The sequence below is a fragment of the Rhyacophila brunnea genome, unplaced genomic scaffold, assembly GCF_057557595.1.
Source record: "Rhyacophila brunnea isolate RB1 unplaced genomic scaffold, BYU_Rbru_1.0 scaffold_23, whole genome shotgun sequence".
Lineage (NCBI taxonomy): Eukaryota > Metazoa > Arthropoda > Insecta > Trichoptera > Rhyacophilidae > Rhyacophila > Rhyacophila brunnea.
In genome coordinates, this window is record NW_028232893.1 from 19,546,586 (window position 1) to 19,564,596 (window position 18,011).

Genomic DNA, 18,011 nt, shown 5'->3' on the forward strand with positions numbered 1-18,011 from the left:
GTTGTCGTCCAACTTAAAACTCAAATTACTAGCCACCATCGGTCGATTGATTTGCATAATCTAAAAAATTAAAAACACAGTGACATCTGTTTGAATAATTATGAAATTAAGCCACAAATTATCGGTATTACAGCGATTTCTCTAAATTCAACGTGTGTCGTTAAAAATCAGCAGCCTATCAGATACTGCCATAGTTATATCGTAAGGTATAGAAAAGGTTAAGAAAGCAAACGTGAGTATGCAATGTGCTGGTTGATAGACACCTGAAATGACAATGGGTTAGCATGTCGGTTGGAGAATGAATAACCAGCACCAACTTAAAGCGAATTGATTGAGAATGGCGATGACAAGCGAAATTAAATCTACTCTGAATGGAAGGAGATAAGGGGGGCCTTTATCCGGTAGTGGGTAGACCCCAACTGATAATGATGGCTTGGATAATGATACAATTTGTTCACAACGTGTATTTTACGGAGCTACGGGGGTGCTGGCATGTCCTGGGTAGAAACAAATACTGGCGAGCGACGGGAACTAGAGATGTCATATGGAAAGAAAAAGTAACTTTTTTCACACATCTAGCCGGGATTCTTGGAGATCTAAAGTAATGTGCTCAAAGAAAAGGAAAAGTTAATTAAAAAACCAAAAATATGAAATCTTTCACTTTGCTAATTGTTTTCTGAATTATTTTGCTAACCTCGATACATCCACTGTATCGTCATAATATTTAAATGGTCTTGTCCTTACAGTTATGTACAACACTTTAATTAATTAAATCTATTTATAGATAGTGGTGGATATCTATTAAACGTAATGCCTCATTTCCACGATCTCCATTGCCTCACAAGAGAAGCGGGGTGCGGTTGGAATTCGCTGTTCTGGAAGATTCCATTCAGTGCTCCGCCCGAGTTGTCTATTGGATAAGGTATCTGGAATTGGAAAAAATAAACGCACATAAAATTTTTTGCAAATTTCTAGGTAAAATATATTTATATGGCGCCCAACGTGGGGCAATTATTATAAATATAATTTCTTAATGACGAATGATAGCGAAACTAATATCACACAAAGTCATACCAACAAACGTGTTGACGTTTTTGTTTATTATATTACATGTTGTGTTAATTATATTAATAACCTCTTCCCCGCCGTATTTGAAACAATAAATTTAATATTTTTCCTCCAAAGAACATTTGGACAATGCATTGACACTAGTGGCATGCAGTGACTTTTGCTTAGAGGGGTGTCGTAGAGAAAAAATCATATATACATAATGTAGTATTATCTAACTTTTTTGGTTGGTGAAGCACTTGAGAGATTTTAAAAAATCTTGCGGAACCCTTACTTGGCTGACATATGCCCCCAAGGTGATAAATTATAAAATGGCCGCGCTAACCATTAGGCAGTGACATATTCAGCAAAGAAACGAGCATAAGCAGGTTCGAAATGCCATTCCTAAGCTGATTTAAGTCTCAAATATTATTTAAATTCATTACCTACTCCAATAATTTCTGTGCTGCCATCTTAAACCAGGTACTGTAAACAGAGGTTACTTTACCCAAGTGAAGATAACTTTAATCCACGATTTTAAATGTCTCAAACCCATCTGACAATATATGTATAGAATAGTTCACAAGATTTGAGAATGCAACATTCTTTATCGAACCAAATATGAAAACACTAATTAAGATATATACTTATTAGAGTAGAGAAAGTCTTTGAAAAAAACTACAACGCAGGGCAGGAATCGAATCAAGTGAAAAGACTAAGTTTCATTGTGCATTCTTGGCTTGGCTGTTCTTCTTTTTTTCTTTTGACCATGTCTGATTCTAATAGGATCATATGGGCCTCCATAGGGTAGAGGTTTGTATTAACAGATTTTTGCTTTTTATGAGAATAGAATGTCAGCCACTTGCTCAAGAGTATATATATATATGAAAAAATGCATTATTTTGAAAGTAATGGTTAAATTTTATATACTCTATATCAGGGGTTCTCACGTGAAATTTAACTGTGGCCGCAAAATTGACATTGACAGGTCTATGGAAACGTCTGGTGGCTGCACCAAATTTCACTTTTGTTGTCATTAAAAAAATTAAAGCTAAATTTTAATTACTAAAAATGGATCAACTTATTTATAGACAAGTCCATTTAATAAAAGACATTTGAACATTTTAGGACATATATAATTTATTTTAAAATAATGCAAATGGAAATTCCTCAATACTTTTTCCCAATGCGAGCCACATGGCTGCTTCAAAGTTTACATCTCTCAAGTGGCTTCGATATTTGTTTTTTTATGAAGTACATTACACTGATTTTTGTATTTTTTTTTTCATTTTCATTTTCACAGTATACAGTAGTAGGAAAAATCGATAATATTAATAAAGCAATAGTTGCCAATTCTTTGAATTGACTTGATTCTTGGTCAACGTATAACTTCGACCAAAATTGTTCAACCGTGGTATTATTAAAATGGTTTTTAAGTACTTGATCATTACTCTTTCCAATAACGCATATTTAACGTTAGCCCAGTTAATTAAATTAAATACTGAAAATGATGTTGGTGACCGCAGCAAAATCACCAGGGCCGCACATGGGAACCACTGCTCTATACCTACTTATATAAAAAAATTGCATTATTTTCAAGTTAACGGTTTTGTCAAAAATTGTATTGAAAAACCGATGTGTATTTGCCAGACCCAGGATTCAAAGCTGAGACCCATTCATTATAAGCCAACCTCGTTAATTTTGGCCATTAATGTGATAAAAAACATGCATAGATGTGTACACACATATTTTGGAAATCAGTCTTTTTGTAATGCACCTTACACCATAAAAATGACTTATTACCGCATGTATATAATTATTATAAAAGGTTTCATATACCTACCAAAAGGGCTTATTTCCAAATGTTTTTTAATATTACTAATAAAATAAACTTTTATCAGATTAGTTACATATTTGAGCTGAAAAAAACATAAAAACAATAATAAACTCATAAATCATTGCAGTTATTAAAAATATTTTCAGCATTGAAATAAGTCTCATTGAATAATATTAACCTCTTATTGCCTAGAGACTTATCCATAGGTTAGTATTGGTTAAACCGGGGTAATTACCACTGTACAGAAATAGAATATTATTTTACAAGCCTCATGGAGAACCTAGAAGAAGAAGAACCAGAGATAGAAGGTAGCAGGGCATGGAGGCCAAAGAAAATTACTGAATTTGAGAATACCACGATAAAAAATAAAATAAAAACCATAAACTCCATCTACCAACCTACCTAGTAAAAAACTCAATGTCTCTCTTTCCTAGAATCGCATCCTGTAACTAAAAATAATTAGGTATTATTGAAGACGACAGTGATGATACAATAATAAATTACCTGGGTAGTGGGTATTATTTTAAGCGCCCCTTTGATGTTAGTTGCTGGGATTTTGTTATGCTTTGGGTAGGTACTGACATCCACAGAAGAGATTAATAAATATAATTCCGATAGGGTATAATACCCCCAATATACAAACATTTTGACGCAGGATTTTGAATGTGTGAGTGTCCAAAGAAAATGAAATTTCCAGAAGAAAGTCTAGAAATTATAAGATTCTCACTTCTCGAGAAATCATCAATGAGAATAACGAGATATCGAGAATTTTTAATGGGACTACAAAAATACAAGACAGAATTTCGCAGTAGTAGTACTGGGGGTCAGAAGCAGATGGCGGTAAGTCCACTTTTTTAGAAAATGATGTATTGGTGCCAATTTTTAAATGAGACTAATATCTATGAGAAGCAGATTGCAACAAGTCCAAAAATGTTGTAGGTACCTACTTTTAAAGATAAATCATAAATCTGTGCAGTAAGTCCTCTGCCCTGTAGAAGCAGAATGCAGCAGAGTGAGTTATCGCATTACGCTTCTAAGTCGAGACAATCATATCGACTACAATATATGAAAAATGTTGGACTTACTTCATTCTGATATTAAAGTTTGGACTTAAGTACCTACTTCATTGTCCTATTAAAGTTTTTCATTTGGCTAAATTATATAACATATAAAAAAAATTAAGAACATTATGTTTTTTATACTGAAATAAAAAAAACCATCATTGTCTGTCTCATTTGTTATATTTTACCATTCAAAGCAGTTTTAAAAGTGCTCCCCTGAACAATTTCACTTTTGTGACTTACCGTCTTAGCAGTACTAACTGTATTACATTATGACATGTGTAATTTTGGTCCGCATCATAGAACAGATTAATAAATATAATTCCGATAGGCTATACCCCAATACAATGCATTTGGACTGTGCGAGTGTCATACGAAAATGAAACACATTATAGACGTGCAATCAGTGTTGCCATATTTTCAAAGTGGAATTATACAATTGGTTAATATTATGGAATTGTACAGAGCCTCCAAAATTATAGTATTTCGGCAAAAAATATAGTACGCGTTGAATGACCAATACTTTTCTGCATTTTCAAAAAAATCCAAGTCAAGTAATTAACGGCTCGTCTTTTGAGACTTGGGAAATCAGAGCAGAGTACGTACACGCACCGATTTTTTTTAGACAAAATTCAAATGTTAAGTAATTAACGTCTCGTTTTTTTTAGACAAAGTTCAAATGTAAAATAATTAACGTCACCCTATTTTTTGGCAAAAGGGCTTTCTTTAGCGGTATTATTCATCTACTGCCGACTTTTTTTTCCGATTATTCAAAATTGTAGTATTTTAAAATTATAAGCTGAAATTTAGCCGAAAATTATAGTACAAATATTATAATTATAGTACGGTTGGCAACACTGCGTGCAATAGTGTGTGTTCCAGCATTCAAATACACCAACATTGAATGAGCAACAGTGCACAAATTGAGAGCAGTTGTCAGAACGAAGGACAACGCATTTTCTTGACACTTGTTTAAGTTTATCCCATATTCTTCCACACTCGAGATCGGATGCTTGTTACTCAACACCCGTTAGGTATTTTAGCTCCCATTAATTCTGTGTTTCCTGGTGACATCCTGAGGTAAAGCGACGTAGCATGCCGCCCCTTATATTTTTAATTTAAAATTAGGTATCTGAAAATTTGTCAGAACACCAAAAATCTTTAAATTGACATACATACCATCAGAATTAGAACATTTCTACAGAAACTACTCTTAAACTTTATGACGATGAATTTAGGTACGGTAAGGCTTGTAGTACTGACAGGTATGGAGGTACCATTGTGAAAATTATGCCTGTGTGATAAACCTATATAAAAATACACATTATGTATTTCAATCGGTATTGCAATAAACCAACAGTTTTGTTGTCGTGATGTTTTATGCTTCGTAATATTTCCAGTGAACACCAAATTTTGTGTTCCCTGGTTCATTCATTCGCCGCCCCTATGCAACGCATGGCCTCCCTACTCCCACGGGATATCACCGGGTAGGTACTTACCTACCTATTCTATAGGTACTCAATGTTTATGAAATATGCATTGTTTTAAGATATTGATAAAATTTAATAATTGAATGACTGTTTAAACTATTTCTACGCCCCCTTTTCAATTGGTATTTTGACTAATCGATTGCATCATCTGCGTCAAATAACATCGTCGCTGACTATTCCTAGAAGTAATCGAGTAATTAAAAAATGTCAAAGAATATCAATATTATGTACCAATCGAGGGTCCATCCATCTTGCTTTCATCATGTCTGCTGCCTTCTCAGCTATCATGATTGTGGGGGCGTTTGTGTTTCCTGAAGTAACGGTCGGCATCACACTGGCATCTGCTACACGGAGACGGTCAATTCCTTGAACCTATCACAAAAAAAAACATTAATTCACATTCTAATACCATCATCATTATCAGTGGCTTAACAATCTAAGGCGGGTTCCAGCCTCTTCCATGAGCTTTCTTCATAATATATCCCCTATCATGGGACAGTGTCCTCTAGGTGCCTGCAAAGACTGTTTGAAGGATTGCATTGATAGCATACCCAGAAGAAAATAAGTCGACACATTCATTTTATTATCATTATCATAAGGAAAGAATCCGTATGTCCGTAAGTAGAGAAATCTAAGAAATCTATTGTGGACTCGATCCAACTTTGCATGGACGGACCTGTTAGGACTCCAAATAATGCTGACATATTCAAAAATACTCAACACAAATGATACGTATAATGTACGTAGCACTCGAACGTTTTCAAATGATTTTGAAACCCTCATAACAAAAGCAAGCATTTTGCTAGATCTAGTACTGATGTTAAGAATATGCTGATTGAAAGAGAACTTTGCATCATACAATGCACCCACATCTTTTATCTCAGTCACCCTACTCATTATTATACCAAAAAATGTGTGTGGGAACAATAAGGTGTGCCTTGAACGACTGTATGCAAGTATAAAGTTTTACCTGCAGCAGATTGTCGACGACAGCGTTCGGGTCTCCAGGCGCGCCCATCCTGCAGCTACCAGCCTGGTGGTTTTCTGGCCCAGTAGCTCTTCGCACAGCGCACTCCCAGTAAGCGTCGCAGCCGAATTTGATCTTCTCGCACCCAGGAACGGGAGTCATGTCCAATCGGAGGCCGTAGCGACGCAGCGCTGCAGTTTCAGATAGCCTCAAGGCGAATTTGATGCCGTCGACCAACACTTTCACGTCATCCGAGTGGGTTAAATAGCTGAAAGAATACACATTTGTTACTTTATAATGATCATAGACAGTGACGTCCCGTGGGGGTAAGCAGATTGAGCGTCGTTTGGGGGCGGCAGTTACTCGAAGGGCGGCAAATCGAGAAGAATCATTAGGTATATTTAGAATATAGCTACCTAAACTTAACGTAATAACGGAAATATCGTTCCATTAAAAAATTCAGCTCATTGGTTGGAAACAAAATGTATTAATTAACATACAAGGTTTAACAGGACTGTATTTTTTTGTCGGGTTCACGATGTCTAGCTTACTTCCGTTGTACTTGGACATCACGTCCTTGATGACCAGCAATGACACGTGCAGATTTACGAATTATAGGTAGGTACATACTTACCTAATTTAAAATTTATCTTAATATTTTTGCAGGTTACTCGTGAGTTTTGGAATTTGTCAGGTGTATTTTTAAATGTATTGGAAACCGTGGACTCGCAATATTGTCTATTGAAGCAGAGATGGCATTTAAATTAGATTTAGTGGTATATATTTTGTTAGTAACCATACAACACATTTCTTAGATATTTTCTCATGAAAGGATGATAAAAAATGAGGCGGCATTTTGGCGCTGCCTAGGGGCGGCATTTTGTCTAGGGAAGTCACTGATCATAGAACTGAATAGCTAAACAACGACAGTATGGCGTATCTACGAAAATCACCATATTTGCCCCAATGCAAAAGATAATATTAATATAGATTCCGACGTACTAATCCTTTGGAGGGATTACATCTTTCTTCTCAATGTGAGTGACAACAAATCCAAACCACGGAGTATATATTGCTGAGACCTGCGTCACATATTTTGTGACCCTTCGCCATTAATCCACCGATCGGATTGAAGTTCTGCCGGTGCCTATTTAGTGATAACTATTTGACTACGTGTATTAAATAAGGCTCTAAGTACCAAAAAGTAGTATTGCCTGTAGTTACAAAATACCGAGTCATTGCAGTAAAATTTCATGAAGCAGACCTTTTGAAAAATGTAGTTTTACAGTGTGAAGCAATCACGGCAGCTTCTATAATTTTAGGAATTTATAACTCGCAAGTGTCAACACACCATCGTCAGCTATTTTATATTGAATGCCGTTGAGAACTGCAGTGCTACTTATACCATTATAAATAAAACACGCCAACGGACTTACAACGTCGACAGGTTTAATTATTTTGCTGTATTTTTTTGACTTGCTTGAGGCACTTAGACTATAGTTGAAGTTATTGGTGTTGGTACGAGTATGTAGAACATTTTTCTATAAAAATGTCAGTTTTTATTTTTTTGGTACTTAGCGCCTTAATTAATACACGTATTCATTTATTGAAATGTGATTTTGTTTCTGAGAATATTTCTATGATATTGTCTATTATAATGTTGTCTACTTTCTGCTGTCATGCAAAAGTATAAATACAAACTTTTGAGCATATGTCCGAGAGCTGGATACAGAGATGTTGAAATTCATGTAAAAATAATAAATTGCACAAATTAGGAGCACTGTACATTGTCTAGAGTGGATCCAAAAGTTTGATAGCTTGTGTCACACTGTAGACAAGGTGACACTGGTGACAAGGCTCTAGCCTGGGGGCCCGGGCTCAGGAGGGGCCCGGCGAGGCGAGTCGTCCAGATAAGTGAGATAAACACACATCACAAATTTGCTTGAATAATAAAAAAAGTCGCCTGCGACGCTATTTTCCTAAAATAATGTTTTTATTTACAATTATGTGGTTGTAGGATACAATTTTTAATTGTGTATCGATACTCGATAACCCCATAATTCAAATGGATATATTAAAAAAAAAACACTAAATATACACATTAATTTTACCGCGTACACCATTTGAAAAACGCTACTGTAGAGTGTCACATTGCTTTTATCCTTAGCAATAGATAGGGGGGGCGCCAAAGATCCTAGCCTAGGGGCCCGCTTCAGGATGTGGGGGCCATGCTGTAGACTGTCAGCAGAGGGGACATCATTAAACCCCATAGTCATAATGATGAAGAGTTAATATGAAATCAATGATGATTCTTTAAAGATGCCGTCCGTCAGCATTAAGGAATAATGTCCGAAACAGAGAACAACTCTAAATAGATTGCTTACCCTGCAAATATCCTCGGATGTTGCAGTGGATCGGCTGAGGCCAGCGTCAAATATCCTCTGCTCTTTGGATGAAGAACTGTTGGCACGATGGTTATCATGCGAGTACCGTTGTCAAGCTTTTCTCCGACTTGACCAGTCCTCGCGCAGTTCGCCAGAAAACCGCTGAAGAAGAACTGGAGGTCGGGATTGTCCACGGATAGGTCGGCGTATTTTGAGTTCACCAGACCGGTCACTTCAGAGATTCCTGAATACAAATGTAAACAATAATATTATACGGTAGAAGTATCTACTAGTAAGTAGGTATAAGAGTCTTAATCATCATGAAACTTTATTGTTCCCAAGAAATATCAATTAGGTCAGCAAATAATTATTCATAGAAAAGATCCCAGGTTTCGTATTTCTGCATCTTCGGGCACTATGCGCACTCACCAATGGTAAATACACACTGACAACAAAATACAGTTCATTCTAACTTAAAATATAATAAATTAATAGAATAATGTAGGTAAACACATTATTACCTACCTATTAAGTCAATGATCAATTATAAAAATTAAAAACATATGAATAGTCGAAGTGTTTGTAAAAAACCCTACCTAATAGATAATTAAATACCTAATCACTAATAATACATTCAATAGGCACCGGGGAATAATAGTGGCACAACTCGAAAAACTTGTTTTTGCAGGAGAGCAGTTTGAATATTTTATTTTGGTGTGTTAAATAGGTTTTTTTTTTAAAATTTACTTTATAACAGCGTGAAGTTGGCACACTTAAGTCATCTCATTTTGAATGTTAACCGGGTTAACAATGGCACAATGATTATTGTGCCACTATTTCTGCTTGAATTCAAGTAAAATGTTATAATATGATAATGACGAAAATGCTTTTAAGGCCACCATTATATTTTTTAAGAATTATGCCGCTATTTGTGCGGATAGAAATGATATCTTGGAACATTTCTGCATACTTAACTCAAAAATGACAATTTGGACTTGTGCCACTATTATTCCCCGGGTGCGATTGGAAAAACAGCGGCACTGGGTAACGTATTAAGAATTATTTATGGAGTTAATTAATGATAATGTCAATAGTATAAGTAGGTAACTACTAATAATAAATAACAATGGACTCAAACGGAATAGTACAAAACTTAAATACGATAGAATTTAATGATATTCCTTTTCATTCACACTTTGATATTTCCGGAAAACGCCATTGGGGGGGGGGGGGGGTGTAGGACGATTTGGCGCCGGACAACTTGACGCCACGCAATTCGAAAATAAATAGACGTTAGGTACTTAGAGGTACTTTAAAAAAATATATTTAATATTATTATTTATATTTAAATTATTATATTTTGATTTAATAGTTGGTGAGAATTTAAATATGCACACGTAAATAATGATTTAATCATGCGTTTAAGTTCCAATGAAAGAAGAGTTTTTTTTATTTTATAACGTTTTTATTAGCTCTTATTCTTGTTTGTCCAGTACAAATCTTGCAGTCGATTTTTAACTAACTTCCCGACTAGCTAGACATTTGAAACTTTTAGAATATATCAGAACACGCTGTCAATGCATTATTTTAATACTTTTAGCCATTTTTAAGCAGAATTGAATTCATTTTCAGTTAATTCTCTTTTGTATAAAAATTTATTTCAGAAAAATCCGTAAAAAGTAAAAGACTATTAATGGTTGCTAAGGAAGTGGTCCTAGCAACTAAATTATTAATATATACGTGCGTTACTATAGAAATCAAAATGAAATGTCAAAATGACATTTCAGTATTCTATATTTGTTTGTTTGTTTGTTTTTTATTTACTTCGTATCAAGTACAAGTTTGAGCATACTGAGCATAATAATTCAACAAAAAAAATTTAAAACTTTGTATATAAAAAGTTATTTTTATCTTGTAATTATTTATATGAAGCCGTAGGCATGGTAATTCTTAATCCACAATAAAAAAACATTATGTTAAGAGTAAAATGAATTAAAACTACTATGTACTAGATAAAAACTGGTTAAAATTCCTCGTCTACGTTCTGTATACGTGTATACGACAGTGCGGCGTCCAATTGTCCTGGCGTCCAGTTGTCCCTTCCCCCCATTGGGATCCTCAATATATAAAAATCTGTGTTATCGAGACAAAGCAAGATGATCAAAATCGAATCCTAACCTGTTCCAGACATGAGTCCATCTCTGAACAGCAGATATTCCATTGCCGTTGCCCAGTTGAGAGGAGCAGTATTGGTGTCGTTGATGTTGAAGTTCACAAAGAAGGCGACGTGATTGTGAAGATTTCTACCAACTGCTGGAAGATCGTGGATGGGATTTATTCCGGCTCTCCGGAGTTCGTCTGATGGTCCAATACCACTCAGCAGGAGTAGCTGTGGAGAGTTTACTGCGCCGCCACTGTTGGAAGAAAAGCAGATAACATTTATGTAACCCTGTTAACTCCTTAGTTTCCATGATTTTGAGGTTTCTCCGATACAGTTTGGCAAATGTAAATATTACCCAGTCGCTAGGAGGATAGTATTGACAGAAATATAAGCATCTTGGTAAAACTTGGAAAAGGGACTTAGAGATTCGGGATTGCTTGAGCAAAGCAGTTGAAGATGAGAAAGATTGAATTGTGTTATCGAAGAAGATGAAGAGATGCGATGTATACCTTACTTTATACTAAAGGACTCCAATAAGAAACGTGTATACCTACATTCATTATCTTATTTGGCTAAAAATCAGCATCTTTGTAAATTGTATGTTTAGATTTTGGAATTTTTGACCTTCCCCCAACATCTTCGTCACAAAATCTTTCTTGTCTAAATTACGTCACATTTCAAAATCGTTGAAAGTACTTGAAGAGTGACATTCCAAACCGTCCTTAGTCCAAAATTACAAATTTTCATGTTTTGATGGAATCAGATAGAGTGTGCTGAGATCTATAATAGTCTCACTAAAACCTCTAAAAGTCTCTTCAATTTGATGTCGAAATGTGCCTTTTTCCAAAACAGCACTAAGGTAACGGTTGATTCTTTCCAAACTCGCCTAAGGAAATGCGCATGCGTAGTTGAACTCTTTTTGCTACATTTACGCTCCAAGCGGCCATAATATAATAGGTATTGTAACACGTCAGATTAGAAATGTCAGACGAAATATTAGAGAATTTGTTTTTTATAAGTTCATGTGCACATCAGTATACTATTTTTTTTATTGAAGATCCCTTCATTGTAGTGTTATTATATAATACCTATATTATGCTGTAAAAGTTACAATGTTTTCCTTTTTATCAAAAAATGCAACAAAGTGAAAGAAATTTAATATTATTTTTATTCATTAATCATCCCAACAGACCTGTCCATGACCACATTTTATTACACAATCATAATTGTACACACAAAAGATACTCAACTTTACTTTATTGTGTTTCAAACTGTTCTTAGTACAGACTTAGGGCCATTTTGAAAAACAATTTTTGAATGATTTTTTTTGAAGTTTTACTATACTTTTTAATGTTATTTATATTTCATGTTTTCGAGTCTTTGAATTTTCTATGAAATTGTCAAACATTATAGTACCGAAAAATTAAGAGGTAAATTACAAATCACAAAAATATGATTATCTCAAAATCAGATTTTTAGACTTAGGCCGGTTTGACATGTCACTCTTCAATTGATGTTCTCACGGAATATTTCATTCAAAGAAAAAAAGATGAGTTACACTTTGTTGGTTTTGTGACGTCACATTTTATACAACCCCTCTAATCCCTTCTTCACAATTTATCACATTACATCAGACCCTTCCCCCTCGTAGGGTGTGATGTCATATTTATATGGACGGCTGCTAATTAGCAGCGGACTATACTGATAGAAAGTAAGGTGCACTTGGCCCTTCTCCAGCTATTATCTGAGTATCAATATGGTATTATTATGCACCTATCTGATCTACAACTTACCTCAAAACAACCTCTTTATTCGCCAAAATCATCTTCACCACTCCTTTCGAGTCCAGGACCTCGACTCCGTAGGCAGCCTTCGTGGTTCTGTTGACAAGCACGCGCAGGCCCGTAGTGTTGAGCATGACGTGCAGATTCGGGCGGTTGCGTGCTGGCCTGAGGAAGGCGCGTGCAGTACTTAATCGGGACCCATTGCGGTTGGTCGTCTGCGCTATAGCGAAGCCAGCGCGCGTCTCACCGTTCAGATCGGTGGTTCTATATCCTGGATTTTTTTATAAAAAAATAATTATGAACAGCCCAGAATCATAACTCACATTTTGCAATTTTCGTCTATTCAATTCTAAACTATCCTACACGCCAAACCATAAAATGTGCAGGAAAGCGAAATTTAGAAATTACGAACCTTCCGAAATTCGATTTATGTACCTATTATCGAAATGTTAAAAAAACTTTTTTGTGTTTCAAATTACAATTAATTTTGGGGATTTTTTTCCAATTAAAATTTTTAAATTAATAATAATAAATACTTGATTTAATAATAACAATAATAAATAATTAATTTAATAATAACATAATTAATTTTCTTAAATTCAATATAAATAATCCTATGCATTTAGGTTTGTACAGAAATTTTAGAAATTTCATAGAAAATCGATTGATGTAAAAAAATGTATTTCGAAAAATTGGCGTTTAGGGTAGTTTTGTCATTATTTTAAATTACATATAGGTACCAAGTGATTCTAAAGGCATTAATCTATATAGGTACTTGAAAATAGTTGACTACCAAAAGTTACTTTAAACCATGTGAAAATCGTTGACAAAGTTGACTTCACATGACTTTTCAATGGATAATGTGAGTTCTATCATCAAGGACTTTCTAACCAATCACGAAGCTCTATTTCTCATAGTGTGCTGTGTGTCTGCAGCCTTAGGTGTATTATGATAGGTATATAGGTATATTAAAAAAATAATGTAAATCGACTCATTATTCAAGAGAGTCAATGCTTTTCTTTGAATTACAAAAAAACAGTGCTGTGGTAGTTTTTTGTGTTTATCTCAAAACTCGATTTTTGGAATAATATGTGAGTTATGTTATGACTCTACGTAACTCATAAAAAGTTGTACTATATATGTAAACTGGTCAGCAGAATAACTGAGTTAGTATCAGTACGTCAATTGATTATTTTAACGGTTATTAATAAAAGCATTAAGACGGAAAAGATACACACCTAACTCTTCGCCAGCTTTTAAAATGGCATACGATAGTGGCGGATGGTACGGGAACTGGCTGACAGTCAGCGGACCTCCAGCCGCGTGGTAGCCTCTGTCGATAATATCCGGTTGCTTATTGTCTTCAGATTTGAAGAAGTAAGGAAGAACCTCTTCATAAGACCATCCTGCGGCACCGCCTGCTGACCAGTCGTCGAAATCCTTCCTGGATCCTCGGATGTACATCATTCCGTTCATTACTGATGTCCCTCCGAGAACCTATGTATGATTTTAGAATGTCATTACTCATTATAAATAAATAACTGATCAATCAACCGATCTGTCTTACAATTTAAGGGGTTTATCTAATGGGTACTTTTGATCTGATTATGTTTTGAATTCCGTCAATAGATGGCTTCTATAACAATGATGTTTATAATGACGGAATAACGACACATACATTAAAATGATTCGCAGATTTCCAGATTATACAGCGGCGATTTTCTTTGGCGCACATGACGCAATTGATTCGTCAAAACGGTTTAAAAGGGGGGCCTTGAAACAGTTCAAACCACAATTATTATTAAATGAATACGTGTATTAATTAAGGCTCTAAGTACCAAAAAGTAGTATTGCCTGTAGTTACAAAATACCGAGTCATTGCAGTAAAAATTCATGAAGCAGACCTTTTGAAAAATGTGGTTTTACAGTGTGAAGCAATCACGGCAGCTTCTATAATTTTAGGTATTAAGAACTCGCAAGTGTCAACACACCATCGTCAGCCATTTTATATTGAATGCCGTTGACCACTGCAGTGTTACTTACACCATTATAAATAAAACACGCCAACAGACTTACAGCGTCGACAGGTTTAAATATTTTGCTGTGTTTTTGTGACTTGATTGAGGCACTTAGACCATAGTCAAAGTTATTGGCGTTGGTATGTAGAACATTTTTCTATAACAATGTCAGTTTAAAATTTTTTGGTACTTAGCGCCTTAATTATTAATACACGTATTCAAATTATATCAATATCGTTAAAATATTCGTATTTCACCCAAAACATCATAATATCTCTGCAACCATCACCAAAAAAGCTTACCTATAATAAAAGCACTTCTAAATATTAAGCTTACTTGTATAACTACGAAAAACATAGCCACTGACATTATTATGTGTCAACTCATCTTTCATCATTCATCATTCATCACACTCATCACGCTCATCACTGTGGTTTTACATAATAATTCAATAAAGAAGAAATGCATCGAAATTTTTAAAATATAGTTGTTATTATATTGTTTATCGTGGGGCCTCCAAATGATTCAGTGCCTCTGGACTACATATACGATTATAACATAACATATCAATTATTATATTCAATAAAGGATGATATTGAATCAGCGCTTGAAATGGAAAATTTTACGAACCGTAGCGCTTGATAATTTTACGAAAATATTAACACCGTTACTTATCTAATTCTATACTTACATATTTTTCTTTTGACCATGTCAGATCCTAATAGGACCATATGGCCACAAAGTAGAGGTTTGTATTAACAGATTTTGTTTTTTACGAGAAATGGATGTCAGCCACTTGCTCAACCTAATAGGTCCATACCCTGACTCACACAAAAATTGAAAAACAATATGTGTACTTGCCAGACCCAGGATTCGAACCTGAGACCCACGGCATGATAGTCCAACGCTTAAGCCACGCGGCCACCGTGGGTTTTTTTTAAAAAATACATATATGTATTTAAAAAAAACGATTGTGTAAGATTTTTTTATAATATGACATATCTCGCTCAGACGGTCAAATTAATATTTACATGAGACGAAGCAATAATTTTGGGGATTGTATGAACCTGAACGGCGCTCCGGTGCGTTCCGGTCCATTTCGAGCCCTGTATTGAATCTTGTTTTCATTGAATAAAGAAATATATTAATTATTAATACTTACAATATCGTTATCAGTTAATATTATAATATGGAAGTCCAAAAGGTGTCAGTAATCAGTACCTACCTGACATCTTACGTGGGTAAATAGTATGCACAAGTGGAAGCAAACTTATATCTAACGTTTTATGACACAACAAGTCATGTCATAAGTCAAAAGTACGCGTGCGTTCACAGGTAACTGCGTAATTCACAGGTAAGTTTACGCAATGGATATACCATACACAATATGTATGTAATTGCAACAAACAGGAAACCTTTTACGAAAAAGTCAATTGATCAAAAGGTAATAAATACTAATATGAGAATATACGAGTACATCTTCTAACGGCTACATATAAATTGTACGTAAAATATTTCACCGTACCACAGTTAGCCGTGAGCTTTCTATCGGAAAGAGATGACCGTATACTATACGGTCTCCAATTTTATTAGATTTAATATAAAAATTAATTAAACTTTCATAGCTGATTTTGGCAAAATTCATAAATTCAAGAATGAGAACCTAACCTAACCTAACAAATAATCCAGTATTTTGGCCAAAATTTGTTTGCCGCTGGCTTCATGTAAACTGTAAAATGTAAACTGACAAGAACCGTGTTTTATTTAGCCATGATTTTTTTCTCAGTACTATACGACCCAAAGAGGTTAGACGGTCTTTAATATACGACCATTTATATTTCCGATACAACATTTCATGGTGACGTGTGATACGCCGAACTGCATACGTACAAATTTCCGGACATGGCTACTAAGTATGTATGTATTCACTAAATATGACGAAGAAACACATTCTTCCACGTATATATGCAGAGGCGCGTTACACTAACGCAACATGATGGAACCGATTCATGATAAAAATTAAAAGAGGGCCTCCGAAGGTAAAAATTTAAAAAAAGATGCATATTGAGTGGAAACTATAACGCAATTCGATAAGCATTTCATGTAACAAGTAGAAGTTAAAATTTAATTGGTAAAATATACTCGGCCCGAATCCAGCAGATACAGGTTCAAGTCCCGTCGGGTGTCGTATTTTTTTTCTACAAAACGATTTTTTCTAGTGTGTATACGCATGAGATGTTTTCAAATTATGTATATTCTGTATTATATTATGTAGATATACTATAATGTTGGTCCGCATCACAGAACATATTAATAAATCTAATTCCGATAGGCTATACCCCAATACACTACATTTTCACCGTGTAAGTGTCCTACGAAAATGAACCACACATTATATACGTGCAATACTGTGTGTTGCAACCTTCAAATACACCAATATTAAATGAGCGTCAGTGCATAAACTGAGAGCAATTTTCATAACGAAGAACAATCATATTCTTGGCACGTGTTTAAGTTTATCCCATATTCTTTCAGACTCGAGATCGGTTGCCTGTTACTCCACACCCGCTAGGTATTTCAGTTCCCATTATTTCTGAGTTTCCTGGTCCTCATACTATGAACGTTATATGACAGTATTATTATAGAATGGCAATATTCACAAAAATATCCCAACTCGATTACTCAAGTATGGTGTTAATTTGGTAAAGTATTAATATGATTCATAATATATCATACCTTTCCTCTGGGCCAACTGCAGCGTCTTTCTACTTCTCCTAGGCATGCTGCAGTCTCTGGTTCCGTTCTGTATCCCCAGTCTATCGACGATCCAAGAAAGTTGAGGAACATTGAAGGTACTTGGGTGCCTGTGGGCTCGTCCATTCCTGGAAGCAAAGATTATCAAGATTTATCGATAATTACAACGTGGATTATAAAGGTGCAGGATCGAGAGCAGCGTGAGAAGGGAAAGCCAGAAGAGATAATATGTTCAGCGATTTATGAAAGGTAGGCTAGAATGATAATAGTATATTTCAGTAGCGAAGGGTGGAGGCAGGCTGTTAAGTTCCGCCATAAATAGTGCACATTAAACTGTGTTAGTCTAGACTAGACTAGACTAGTTAGTTAGACAAAGTTTAATGTAAAAATTAAATATAATTTATGGCGCCTATAACAGCCTACCTCCACCCTCCGCCACTGGTATATATATATATATTTTTTATTCAAAACCAAAAAAGACCGAATGGGATTAGAACACATATCTTTC

At 35.0% G+C, this 18,011-nt stretch overlaps 1 protein-coding gene across 1 annotated transcript in view; it reads right to left on the reverse strand.

Annotated features, from left to right (window-relative positions):
- Positions 1-815: 815 nt before the first annotated feature.
- The window catches only part of Gld (Glucose dehydrogenase), a 95,408-nt gene continuing 78,212 nt past the window's right edge, over positions 816-18,011 (reverse strand). Inside the window, exons 4-11 of the mRNA XM_085950402.1 lie at positions 17,486-17,631; positions 13,970-14,228; positions 12,741-13,002; positions 10,965-11,200; positions 8,787-9,030; positions 6,406-6,670; positions 5,667-5,807; positions 816-926 (exon numbers count right to left, since the gene is read on the reverse strand). Of these exons, the coding sequence (XP_085806528.1) occupies positions 816-926; positions 5,667-5,807; positions 6,406-6,670; positions 8,787-9,030; positions 10,965-11,200; positions 12,741-13,002; positions 13,970-14,228; positions 17,486-17,631 (1,664 nt within the window). The remainder of the gene's footprint in view (positions 927-5,666; positions 5,808-6,405; positions 6,671-8,786; positions 9,031-10,964; positions 11,201-12,740; positions 13,003-13,969; positions 14,229-17,485; positions 17,632-18,011) is intronic.